The sequence below is a fragment of the Cyanistes caeruleus genome, chromosome 23 (assembly GCF_971803275.1).
Source record: "Cyanistes caeruleus chromosome 23, bCyaCae1.hap1.1, whole genome shotgun sequence".
NCBI lineage: Eukaryota > Metazoa > Chordata > Aves > Passeriformes > Paridae > Cyanistes > Cyanistes caeruleus.
The window spans coordinates 711,932-725,244 of NC_141723.1; the positions used below are offsets into that span (position 1 = coordinate 711,932).

The 13,313-nt window shown below is 47.9% G+C and overlaps 1 protein-coding gene across 7 annotated transcripts in view; it reads left to right on the forward strand.

Annotated features, from left to right (window-relative positions):
• The window catches only part of ARHGAP32 (Rho GTPase activating protein 32), a 239,979-nt gene that overhangs the window by 193,397 nt on the left and 33,269 nt on the right, over positions 1-13,313 (forward strand). For all 7 annotated transcript variants that reach the window (XM_086861446.1, XM_086861448.1, XM_086861444.1 and 4 more), the window contains one exon: positions 9,378-9,527. In XM_086861446.1, the coding sequence (XP_086717572.1) occupies positions 9,378-9,527 (150 nt within the window). The remainder of the gene's footprint in view (positions 1-9,377; positions 9,528-13,313) is intronic.

Consider the following 13,313-nt stretch of genomic DNA (forward strand, 5'->3'; position numbering starts at 1 on the left):
AACAGGAGAAGAACTAGAGCAGAGTCAGTCTGGGAAGGGTAGGTTACATGCAGTTTGAAAGTAACTGGTCTGGGCTGCAAATACTTGCCCTTGGGCCAGTTAAAATGAGAGGCAGCCTTTGGGAAGGGACTATGAGAGCAGCAGAGACTCCCTGTCATACTGGGAGTACCACGTACCTCAGGACGGTCTGTACCCAAGGACTGAGGCAAAGGCTGTGCCACGGGCATCAGGAGCAGCGAGGCAGTGTGCCTTGACCCAGGCCTCCTCCTGTTTCCAGAGGGATTGCTCATGCCCCTTCTCCGTGGAATCAAAAGGGTTTGTTCCTTCCCTGTGCCTTCCCAAGGCCTTATGGAAGAGCAAACACCCTCTTGCTGTGGGATTGGGCTCCATCTGCCAAGCTCCTCATTATTCCGCTTGCATTGTTTGTTGGTTCCCATCAGATCCTTTTCCTTCGCTCGCCTCCGCCCACCGGGCCAGGCTGGAGGAGAGTGGTGCTGCCGTCACTCTGGTGATCCCGGCCCAGCTGATGCCCCACTCGTGTTGGAATGGCTTGGGAAGGCTCCGGGCTGCCTGCCTGTGTCCAAATCTGCTTGATGTGATGCAGAGTCAGCTTTGGGTTACTGTCAGGTTTTTGGGAGATCTGCAGTGCTGCTGCCACTTGCAGGAATTGCGTGGGTGACGCTGAGCTGAGATGCAGCTCCATGGGGCTGGTAGGAAGCATTTTAATCAGGGAAGGAGCTGCATGGAGCACAGCTGGGCTGTGAACTAGATAGAGCAAAGATACTTTGCCTTCAAGAGAGTGTGAGTTTGGGAGCAGTCATCTCTTGGCTTCTCTGAGGCAGTGGCCACTGGAGCCAGGACAAAAAATGTTTGGTTTAGATTGTCTTAAAGGGAGGTTGAGGTTGTCCATTAGGCAATTCCATCTGTATGGATAGCTAGCAGCTCCAGTCAGCTCCAACATGGACTGTGTGGCATTGCCATCACTGTCTTTCTGTGGATCACATTCCTGTTGGTGATGTGAGTTGGAAAAGCTTCTGGCAGAGATGGCTCTGCTCTGGTGTCACCTAATGCCAAGGTGACATCTTGCCTCTTGACTGTTCTTCCATTTCTCCGAGTTGCAAGGATCTGCAGAGTTACCCAGTACAGGGCGCTGGTTGTTAATGTTCATGCTTACCCTTAATGCTGCTGCCCCAGTTGAGGTTCCAGAAATTTCTGGAACCAGTAACACCCTTCATAGGCCACATCAACACAACCTTTGGGGTCATGCTGAAAGGGGGTTTCTTCTCAAACCATGCAAATTGTGTATCAGAGATACTCTCAGGTTACGGCGTCACATTCTCTTCATTGGGAATGTAGGGTTGCACACAGGCACCCCTTTTGGTGGCAGATCTCACATCTTTGGGTGTGGTGGGAGTTTGGGCATGCAAGGTCAAACAATCCTGATATGCCAAAGTGAATGTGGGTGGGCAGATCTAGTGTTCAGTTCTGCCTGTGATGGTTACCTGAGTCAGAGCAGCCTTTCTAAAGGATCCTCAGTCTCCAGGTGAGATAAGCAAAAGGGCTACATTAAGCTCTGCTAGAACAGAGATTTAGCTAGAATGAAAGAGAAAAAAGATCTTTTAAGTGTCTCTCTGGATATTTTTCTCCTAATTCCATGTTTCCCAGTTTGCTCCCCTTGTCTCCCAGTTTTGTTGCTGGCCCTGTGACCTCTTCGTGTTACCTGAGCTGCTGACCCCACTGCCATGTGTGCTAAATCTCTATTGATTTGTTTTCAGCTCCCACTCCTTTTCCAGACTGGGCCTCTAATAACTGGTTTCCTTTGCACTACAACCCCATCCATCATTATTTCCTCCCCCAGTTACCTGTCCCAGCCTGTCCCTGCTGCATCATCACTGGGACTCTGTTAGTCAGAACTGCTGTTTTTTTCCAAAATACAATTTAAACTTGTTAATAGAATTAATAGATTGACCTTGCCAGCCCTTCAACCTTTGAAACGTCTCTCATGTCTCCGTTAGCCTTCAGCTACATAAATAACCGATTTCTTCTCCTGGCCATGTACCACTACCCTGGGGCAGGTGTGCTGTCCTTCAGGGATTAATTTGAAGATGTTCAGGAGGTCAGGTTGTATCATCTTAGTGCTTCCTTATGGTCTTAAATTCTGTGCAAAGATCAGCCATGTCTTAAGGCTGGAAAATAGCACAGATTTCTTGGTATCAGGCATAGGTGATAGAGTTATGTATCAGACTAACCTGGTGGTTATCATTCTTAAGCCATTACAAACACTCCAAAATTTAGTGGAAAGAGGTTTTGCTGTTGCACATTAGCTCCTGGTTCCTGTCTGTGTTTTCTCATGGCCATAAAGAAACTTCTCCATGCAGTTCACACTGTAGATGATCCTGGTGCATGTCATTACAGTGACATGTGATTTTGGTTAAATGAGAGTAGCCACCATGCTGGTAGCTCCTGGATTTTCAGCGTCCTGTCTCTAGCAGAGGAGTGACCAGACCCAGATGCAGCAGAAGCTGAAGGAATCGTGAGCTTCCAAGCTGGTGGATCTCTGGAGCCAGATGTTCTGTGCTGACCGAGAGGAGCCAACCTGAGCTGAGGGCTGCTGTTGGCAGGGATGGGCAATAGCTGGAGTTGTGCTGAGGTCATTGCACAGACACTGCCCAAAGGATGGCTGCAGGAGCCTGGGCAGATGCAACAGACTGCTTCCTTACGGCTTCCTTACAGGCTTTGTAAATAAACAGCAGCAGCTCTTATCAGTGACCTACTTTACTCTCCATATGTGTGGGGCTCTCGTGGTAGCTGGAAATCTGTCCTTATCCTTGGCTGGTTCTTCTCTTAGTTAATTTGAATGGTTTTTATCAAATCACACTGAAATTAATCACCTTTAACATATTTGTTCACTTCAGAGCCCAGCCTTAACCAATGGCAGCATGGCACAAGAGAAATGCTGCAGCATCAGAAAACACACATTTATTTTGTTCTTGTTTATGACAAACCAGTCAGTACGCATTTATCAAGTTATTTGAGATAGAAAGATATTTTTAGACTCTCTTATCTATGGAATTTTAAATTATCTCTTGAAAATCTTTATGCCTGCTGAGGAAGCCCCGTATAGAGATTAGTGGGATTATTGTTGTGTTGGTTGGTCCTTCTTCAGACCCAGCATCCTGTTTAAGGACTAAGGGATGGTGCTTGGTGGTGCATGGTTCCACATTCTGCTTGGGGTTTTTAGGGCTGTGTAAATGAGCTTCCAAAATAGAGTGTGCTGTGGCAGGAGGGAAGGAGGAAAATGTCTTGTTGCTAAGGAACATGACAGAGAACTGGGAGATGTGACTCAGTTCTTGGCTTGGCATCACTTCTTCTCAGTAGATGTGGGTCTGCAGAGCAGGTTTTTCCGAGTGTGAGGGGATGGATATTGAGTATTTTGGGTGATGTTTTCAGGAGGGGTCAGCACAAGTGATGCTGTGTGGGGACCCAGCTGGCCTCGCTCTGCTCCCACCCTTCAGTGTGATCCTGAGCATGCAGAATCAGGAGCACAGGAAATGTGTGGCAAAAACAACCCCAGCCTCTCATCTCCTGATTCCTGGTGCTGCTCTTTTTTCAGAAGAAGCTGTTGCTTCTCCTTCTCTCCCTGCAGCAGTTTAATTTTAGAAGAGAATGGCTCTGGAGGGACTAACAGCCTGGAAAAATTTTTGCCTGGTTTGCTGTAAATCTCCCTTCAGAGAGGATGGATTTCATTTTTGTTTTGTAATGCTTTTCTTTATGACATTCCCACACCTTTTTCTATCTATGATTTTGTGCCTGCCAGTGCAGTTTGTTGATTGCTGCGGAGTTCTGCAGCCACATGTGTTATTGTTGCTTTGGTCTGAGCACCAGGCTCCCCTCACAGAGGGGACCAGCTGGATGCTGTGACCTGTAAAATCACAGAATAACAGAAACAAACAGGTTGTCCATATGCTGGGAATGTGGGTCAGCAAATACCCTCCAAGATTATTCTCTTGGAGTCCAAGTTTGCTAACCCTGCATCAGAAAACATGGTGCTATTAGCCTGGGAAGGAGATTTTGTCAAAGCCCAAATATTAGTGCTACCGACAGGGAATGGGGCAGGTGCTCTTCGTGGAGCAGGGGCTTGTTTTCCCTTGACAAAGGCTAATGAGGCTGCAGGGAACAAGCAGAGGGCTTGGGAAACAGGCAGGGAGTTTGGGAGGGTGTCCTGGAGGAAGTTGCCATTGCCCTGTTTGAAGCAACCTGGTCTAGTGGAAGGTGTCCCTGCCCATGGCAGGAGTTTGGAACAAGATGAGCTTTATTCCAACCCAAACCACTCTGGGATTCTGTGTTCAGAACCTGTAGCCAGGTCACCATTTGCCTGGATGTCCCCTGGCCTTTGGGAAGAGGCAGGATGAGCCAGCTGGGAGATGCTGTCCTGCTGCAGGGTTGGCTGGGTTGTGTTTTGTTCTCGAGCCTTTGCCTCCCAGGTCTTTTCTTGCCGAGCAGAAAAATCTGGGGACACGGTAAGGCTGTGTTTGTTTGTTAAAAGGGTTTTACCTGTTTGGTCTCTATGATCCAAAGCCAAGGAATCAGAAGGAGCCAGTGCTCTTTGCCGTCCTACTTTTCCTTCTGCTGGCAGCCCTTTGAGCGATTGTAATTGAATATTGCAGCTGTCTTGGGAAGGATTTTGTGGCCAGACATCACTTGTGGAGTTTGGGCTGAGCCACGTGGAGTTCTTGGACTGTGCTGTGAATCCCAAGTAACTGCATCCCTAATGAATCCATGGGGCACAGGAGGGATCAGGACCAGGGGGAGCAGGTTAGTTCTGGGCTGTCTCACCTGGGCTGGCCCAGCTCTGCCCTAAGAGCATCATGGGCAGCAGATTATTCCTAATCCAGGTCACGGCAGTGGCTCAGCTCAGCCTCAGGGAACCATGTGGGGACACCCAGCAGTGCCAGTGTGGGCTGAGCTCGTGGTATGGGGACAACCAGGAGTGCCACCATGGGTTGATCTCAGAGGAAGGCTAAGAAGTCCTCAACAAATCCCAAGGGATCCCTGTGGGCTTCCAGGAGGAGGGTGAGTTGTGCTGACCAAGAGTGTGAAGCTGATGAAGAGCTGATGGCTGGCACAGCTCTCCACTAAAGCTTCAGAAAGCATGTCCTGAGGGTGAACGAGCCCTGCTTTTAATGAAGTGATTGTTATTTAATAGCTTTTACCAATGTCAGGGGGATTTGGGGCCTCACTTGCACCAGCAGTGCTGCCTGATCCAAAAATGTTCCTGGAGGAGGTACTGGGCAGCTTCCCAAAGCCACAATGGACTACCTGGCACAAGGATTCCTTTTCCTTCCTCCCCTTCCCACCATGTAAAGGCTTTGGCCAGCACAGTTAAGACAGCAAAGGCAGGGAGATTTTTGTGTGCTCCTAATTGACACATTTGTGCCAGCAAAACTTCAGAAGTGGTCCAGACTCAGGTGGGGTTTTTCAGTTGGGTTTCATTTTGGGGTTTTTTGCAGCCAGAGTCACTCCACTGGATGGAGAATTTCTCTTCTTCAGGCCAGGATATTAAGCCAAATCTGCCTTTCTGAAGAAAAACAGCCCTTGCTTCTTCTAGGAAAGTCTCCGTTTCTTGGTAAACAATGTGTTTTAAAGTGCTTGAGTCTGAGGTGGAAAGTAGTATGGATAAATGCTGTAATTTTTGTTTAGTTTGGTTTGGCTTTCAGTTGGTAACTTGAAGCACAGCAACCATTTGAAGTTGTCTGTTAGTAATGCTGATTCCCAAATTTATTTCTGTTAACACCTTGTGTGGAGTCACAAGCTCTGAGTGGATCAGCTCTATCCCTGCTTTATTAGTGGGACAATAATGATAGGAAAGGGTTAATTGTTTTCTCTACATCTGCTTGGTTTGTAACACTTGTAGATTTGTTTCAGGTCTAAAACGTGTGCCTTGATCCCCTGGTTTTCCTGCAGTCACCAATTCTGGGTGCAGAACAGTTGTTGGTGCTGCAGCAGGAGAGCACTGCTGGCTGCTGCCATTCACCTAAACCAGAATGCAGCAGGAATGAATCCCTCGGGATGCACTGGTGGTTCGAGGGTCGGTAATGCCAGAGGGTTTGGGTTCCCACCTTTGCTGCTGCTGCAGGAGGCAGCTCCCACAGCTCAGGAGCAGAGCTCATCCCTCTCAGACACCTACCTGCTCTTGTTCTCCTTAATAACCTGTCAGCAGTGAGATGACTGCTTGGATTTTCTTGTTGTTCTCTTGTTCTCCCCCACCCAGCAGAAGCCCAAGTGAATCATTCCTGCGTGGGTACAGCCCTCAGAGCTGGGTTCAGCCTCACAGAAGCTCTGCAAAGCAGGCAGTAATATGGGATGAGCAGGGCAGGCTCTGTATGACCAAGGAGCAATGCAACCACTTCCACAGGCTGGGGACAAAGGAATTTCTGGTGGAATTTCTGAACCTGCCTGCGCAGAGTCCTTGGCTGCTGCACCACTTCCCTGTGGCAGGGAGTTTGTGGGACTGCTTAATGGTGCAGAAAGCAGGACAATTATTTTAACCTGCACTGAGTGGCTTAAAGGCAGAGCAGATTTATTGTGTTTTAAAAAGTAAGGTCACTTTGCTGGCCAGTGAAGCCAATACTAAGCCAAGTGCATCTTTGGACAATGGAAGTGCATCCACTGCAGGTTTTTTTCTTCTGGTTTTAGTGCTGGGGTGACACCCAAAAGTCACTTGTTGATCTGCATTAGTAGTAGAATTTCTTCAGGACTAGAATTGGGTGATTTTCTCTATTTAAAATCCATTCTCTGATGGGCTTATTTTTCATTAAGTCAAAGGTACATAGTATACAGAGTGTGAAATGATTCAAGTGAAAACACACGTATTAATGATTGCTTTATTTGGATTAGTAGGTGCTCTGTTTGCCTGTTGTGAAAGCATCTGTCTCAGGTCTCTCACCTCCAGTGGTGTTACCACAGCAGCCCTGAGGGTGATAACCTTGGAAATTCCACACTAGTCAGGATGAGACTGTCTCCATTTATCCTTGAGCTGGGCCTATAGGATGTGATAAATGAGCCCTTACTTTCCTGTGATGATGGATACAACCAAACCCCATCCTAACTTTGGCATGTCAGCACAATCTGTTCCTTTATTGCATGCAATTAAAAAACCCTGTCAAACTGCAAACACTCCTGTAATTAAAGCCCCCACAGCCACAGTTTGTCATGCTCAAGGCTCCTGTGGTTGTTAAATTTGGTTTGATTGCTGAAGATGCACATGTGGGGTTTGGTGGGGATTTGGGGATTTTGGGTACTCAGGTGGTGCTGAGGATCAGTTTGGTGTTGTACTGCTAGAGGGGACTTTGTGCAGAAGGAGACGTTTGCTTTCCTCACATTGGTACAAAGGTACAAATTTGTTAAGGTCTGTGGAATCAGGTTTAAAATATAAATATAAATTGTCACTGAAGGACATTAAATGATTCACATGAACACTCTTGATGTTAAAACAAAAGTCTTTTATTCTCTGACTCCAATATTTATAGATTCTCGACAATGACCAGGGATTGGATAATTAAGTTACCACCTTCCCAAGCACGCTGGTCATGAGAAATGTCCATCAAAAGACATTTCTTAGAAGGAATGTGATAAACAACTTATGTTTATAGGACTTTAATGGGAAAGTAACTAAAACTATGAAAACATTATCAGAAGGTTTAATTTTCAAGGTGACAATAAATCTATCAGGTTTATTACATATATCAGTAGAGGGCCCATGTCAGTGTCTGATAAAATGGAAGGAGAAATATTCAACTGTGTGAAGGGATTAAAGCATCCTGAAGCACTGTGTGGTATAACCACGATCTTGGGACAAGGTTTTCCATGTTCCCTGGTTGAAGAACCACCCTTGAGTGAAGCAGTGCCCATCCATCTCTGCTTTGCTGAGTCCCAGTTTCAGAGCTGTTCTCTGTAGTTCACATTTCATTTGGCAGCAGAGGTGACACTGAAGGGATGAACCTTTGTCCCCGGGGGTCTTTGCTGCTTTTGAAGGTGTTACTCTGCTGATATTTGATTGCAGTATTTGTGGGTTTAGTGCAGGTGGAATATATAGTTCTTGTCTTTCCTGCCTGGGATGAGAGGGAGGAGCTGGGGAGAGTGATTGCTGCTGCTGCAGGAGCCTTTACAATTTCCCCAGCTGCAAAGGCTTCCTCACAAAGTACAGCCCTTTGAACCCAGCAGTCTGTTCTCTTCCGTAGAGCTCTTCTGTTGAATTAAACTGCTTTTAAATGTGTACACAATGGCACTTTTGTTGGGGAGGCTCTGTGGGCCTGAGGAGAAACATTGACATTCCAGGGCATTGTTCTGCTCCCATTCAACCTGAGGCTGGCCTCTCCTCCCAGGGCCAGGTCATTGCTGTCACCCACTGCTCTCCTTTGCCTTGCACTGGGATTCAGCTTCTGGGCAGGTGGTTTTAGCAGAGGGACCAGAGTTTCCCCAGCACAACCCAGAGAGACAGAGCAGGAGGTTGGAAAGTGGTTCCTGAGCCACATCTTCCTCTCTTTGGAGGCTGCTTGTGCTCATTCTGGAGAGGATAAACTGCATCTCTTCAATCAGCTGCCTCTGTGACCTGTTCAGTGGGCTGGATGGTGGAGTTCCCATCTCTGGAGGTGTCCAAGGGACACCTGGATGTGATGCTCAGTGCTCTGGGCAGGGTGACAGAGAGGAGATTTGGCACAGGTTGGATTCAGTTGCCTTGGAGGTCTTTTCCAACCTCATTAACTCTGTGATTCTGTGTTTTTATTGGAAAATAAAAACTCCTTGAGAAGGGAGTTGCTGAAGCTCTGGGGTGGTGCCCATGCAGGTGTGGTGAGAGGCAGTGAGGCCCTGCTGTGGTGAGAAGGCAGGTTGGGCTCTCAGGGAGCTCCACCTGCTCAGTCTCAGATTATAGTCAGCCCTTTGTTCTGGAGGGGCCACAGACCGCAATGAGGGCCAGTCACAAAGCTTTATTTCTTTGTGTAGATTACACTGTGGTTTGCACAGGAGATTACCACATTTCTCAGTTGAGCCTTATTCCCTTTCCCAGAGATTGCAGAAACTGCCCGTCCCTGGTGCTGCCCACCATCAGCCCTTCAGGTGACTCCTGCCTGAAGCTACTCTGCAGAAAAATGTGTCTTTGTGTTAGTCCTTCCATTCCAGCTCGCTTCTGGTAACTCTGCACTAGCCAAGGCTTGGAACAAAAGTCTCTGTTTAGTGTCAAACCTTGGAAAATCTGTTCCTGTAAATAATTGATATAAATGTTACTACAGTTCTTATGAGCTCTGTAGAAGTTCTGCTGAGTTCTGCTCAGTGGTTGCCAGGTCTGGAATGAAGTGGTTGTTCCTTGTCTTGTGCAGTGTCAAAGAAGCACGGGAAGCTTATCACCTTCCTCCGGACATTCATGAAGTCACGCCCAACGAAGCAGAAACTGAAACAGCGGGGGATCCTCAAGGAAAGGGTGTTTGGCTGTGACCTGGGGGAGCACCTGCTCAACTCTGGCCATGATGGTAAGAAACAACCTGCTCCTGAGTTCTTCGTCTCTTGGGAATTTGTCAGGGTGATTGTAGCTGTTCAGGGTTGTGCTGGGGGACAAATGTGTGACACAAATCTGTGGCTGAAAGGGAAACTGAGGATAATGAGAAGCAAACATTGTGCTTCGATGTGGGAAGCGTCATGGTTCGATGTGGAAGCACTGAAAGTGGCTACAGCTCCTGCAGATGGGTGTTCAACCTCTTCAAGTCTTGAAATATTTTTTTTTTCCCAGGCATATAAGCTTTATTTGTATGTCAGTGATTCATTAACAGGCATGTTAAACCCTTACATTTCTCTTAACTCGATGATTAACTGTATGATTCTAGCACAGTTTGCAGTGTAAATCCTTCATCTGCCTTTTCCTTGGATTTTGCAGGATTTACAGGAATTAACTGGATATTGTATTTCCTCACAGCTGACTTTTCCTCTCTGTTCAGGGTCCCTTTTCCTTCCCCATCAGCAGTTCAGAGAGGCACGGGAGAAAACCTCTCCATTCCAAGAAAAAAATTACAAAATTGTTGCCACTCTTCCAGGGATGAGCTTTGATTTCACGGGCTCTTTCCTGCCCTTTCCCTGTGCCACCTCCAGTTCAGGTTGCTGCAGTGCTGAGGAGCAGCCAGAGCACTTGCATGCTGTCCCAGCTCCCCAGGCTCCACCATTCCCACTGGGAGATATGCTGGGGACACCAGGGATATTTCGGAACACAGCCTGGAGCAGCTGTTGGCTGTAGGTGGTTTGCCTGGGACTTAAGGCTGTCAGGAAAGCAGTGATGGAATCTACTGGGTGGCTTTGCAGCAGATCTCTTATGCCAGAGTTGTTCATCTGATGGCTTCCAGCTTTTGTGTGCTGACAGAGGGAGAAGTGCCAGGATGTGTGGGGCAGGAAAAGAGTTTCTCTGTTAAAGCTGTTTTCAGTGAGTCTTCAGACTCCTTGTTCATCCAAATGTCTTTTGAAAAAGGGCTGGCAAAGGGCAGGGAGCCATTTCTTGCTCTTTTTCCAGTTAATTTGGTTGGTAACAGTGATGTGCACTCCCTCACCTGACATAAAAGTGTTTCACTACCAACTGGTGCAGAGTATGTGCTTGTCCTTATGGAGACAGAACTGTGGCAAGACCCATTGGCTCAGCTGGAACCAGCAGAGATCCTTACTGGGACTTGAAAATCACCAGAGATGGAGTCAGGAACAGACAGTGACCTATGTGGAACTGCATCAGGACTAGGTAATTCACAGCACTGGATGGCTCTAGAGCCATATGTGTATGCTGTGGGAGCACTCTTGGAGGGCAGGAGCCATGCCAACAGACTGAGCTCCTTGATGGGAAGGAGGGAATTCCCTTTCATCCCCAGGCCTCCTCCTGTCTGTTTTCATTAGGCACAAGTCAGCAGTGGCCAAAGCTTTTCCGTGCCCTCTGCTGACTTCTTCCCCTGGCTTCAAGGGCTGGTTTATTTAGCATTCAGAGATGCATCCTGGGCTGAACTTAACTGCTTTAACTCCACTGGAGGTTCTTGTTCGACAGTCTGTGGCAGCTCTGTCCTTGTCCTGGTCTCTCCCCACCATCCCACACATTGGGGTGGCACTGACTGGCTGTGCTAATGAGGTTCCTCAGCTCAGGAGTCACCAGCTGCTTTCACCCTAGCTTTAATAACCCTTTCCTAACTCCCTGGAGTAAAGCAGATCCAATTGGAATGTTGCCAACAAGGGCATGGCTCCATGTCCCACAGCAGGATTGTTGTTTTCCGTGTGATTCAGCTCCCTGACCTGTATTCCAAGTGACATAATCCCCAGGATGGGGTTTGTGGAGACATTTCTGAGTCCCTGCAAGTTGAGCTCTGTGCATGGACAGCATTTTAAGATTCCCACCTCCTGTAGCATTACTGTAGTTCAGTTGTGGAGCCTCTTGCAGTGCTGACCTGCTGAAAGGGGCCTGAGGTGAATTAAAGGAGCTGCTTCTCATAATCAGAGCATCAAGTGCTTTTTCCAGGAGCTCAGAACATGCTTTGGCTGAAGTCTGTGCTTGGTAGCTGCTGGTGGTACTTTGGAATCACAAGCTAGAATATGGGCGCTCAGAAAAAGAAGAACCCAGTACGTTCATTGATTTGTTTAAGTTCATGTTAGTTTTGTTGGGTCAATGTCCAGTCCTGAAAAATATTTATCAGGGCTGAAGGAGCAAATGCCACTGTCCCTAGTGATTGCAGTGAGTGTGCAGGCATTGTGTGTGCCTCAAAAATGCAATATTGAAACAAACTGGAGTTGTGCTAAGAATTTTCTTAGTTACCAGCTTTGTCAAGATGACAAATTTTCAAGAATTTGCTGAGAAACAACATGAGTAGTCCAAATGCTCTAGTCATGAATCTCTGAAACTGCTCATTTTTAGTGAGCAGGATGCAGGAGAGAATAAAAGGCATAAGGACAAAAACTGCAATAAGTGTAACATTGTTTTAATAAACCATACACGGAGGCATCTGGCTCGGATTGCTTAGCCAGGAGAAGAATGTATTTGCTGTGTACCCAGAGGGGATTTACAAACACAGAGGAGATGTTTCACATACTGCAGTACCTTGTCTTTCTGTGGGCTCAGCAAGTAATCCCTCATTCTGCATGCTCTGAGCCGCTGTCAGGAAGATAAATTTGGCATGGGATGCACAGGAGGAAAGTGAAGCAGGAATGTGCCCCAGTGTGCTGTTAGGGAGCAGGAGCCCTGGGATGCCATCCTGCAAAGCTCCACGTGCTGCACTCGCGGAGTTCTGACCTAGCAGAGCATTTGTCGTGGTTATCTGACTTTTTGGGATGGGCCTATGCTGAGGACGTGCTCTCCCTGCTGAAGGTGCCTCCCAGGCTGGTGGGACAGAACCTGCAGTTGTAAAAATAAGGATAGGAGATGTCTGTGCCCAGATTTTTCTCTAGGAAAGGGTGTCTGGGGAAGGCTGGAGGAGTGCAGCAGCAGGCTGCCGGTGCTGCTGCCCTGGGGAGGATGCGGCGTGTCATTTCCCCGAGTGTCCTGTGTGGGTCTGAGCAGCTACAGGGGGGGAGGTGAGGATTTAACAAGTGCTTACAGTAACAGTGTGAGGGATGAGCAGTGCACCCTAAACTCTCCTGTGTTTCTGGTGATTTGTGGTGGGGATTGTGAGTGCTGGGCAGTGTCCCGCGTGTTTGCTTTTCAGTTCTAGTTGGTTTGTGCTGACACTCTGAGCTGTCCAAATAGTGCTGGAGCCCTTCCTGGGTAGGACTTACACCTCCATGGGGTGCCAAGCAGTCCTTCCCCCAAAGGCCCTTGGAGGTGAGGGGAAGGAGGGAAGGAAGCATTGCTGTCCGGTCTCTTTGGTGATGTTCTCAGTCATGGGCAGATCACATGATTTTTTTCAAAATCATCTGTGCACCAAGCTGCCTGGGAAAGAGGGAACTGGGAGTCACAGGGCTCCTGGGCATGGGGCTGGGCATGCATAGGTGTGTTGCTTCCAGCGAAAGCCTCAGCAGGGTGTCCTTTTCTTCTCTTTTGTCACATGTCAGCACTGAATGATGGGTTGGGACCTGCAGGAGTAAAACCAGTTTCGATATGAGGGATTTTGGACTTCCCTTTTGGCAGTCTGTGGTAGTGCTCCATTCAAGTATGTTGGTTTGTGTAACATTGCTCCAGTCAGCTCCAGACACCCCGTGGAGCCTGCCTGAAGAGTCCTGTCTGCGTCCCATCCAGTGCCTTACTCATCCCTTGGCTCCTGCTGTGCTTGGGATACTTTCTTGCCAGGGAAGAGTCGCTTGGCAGC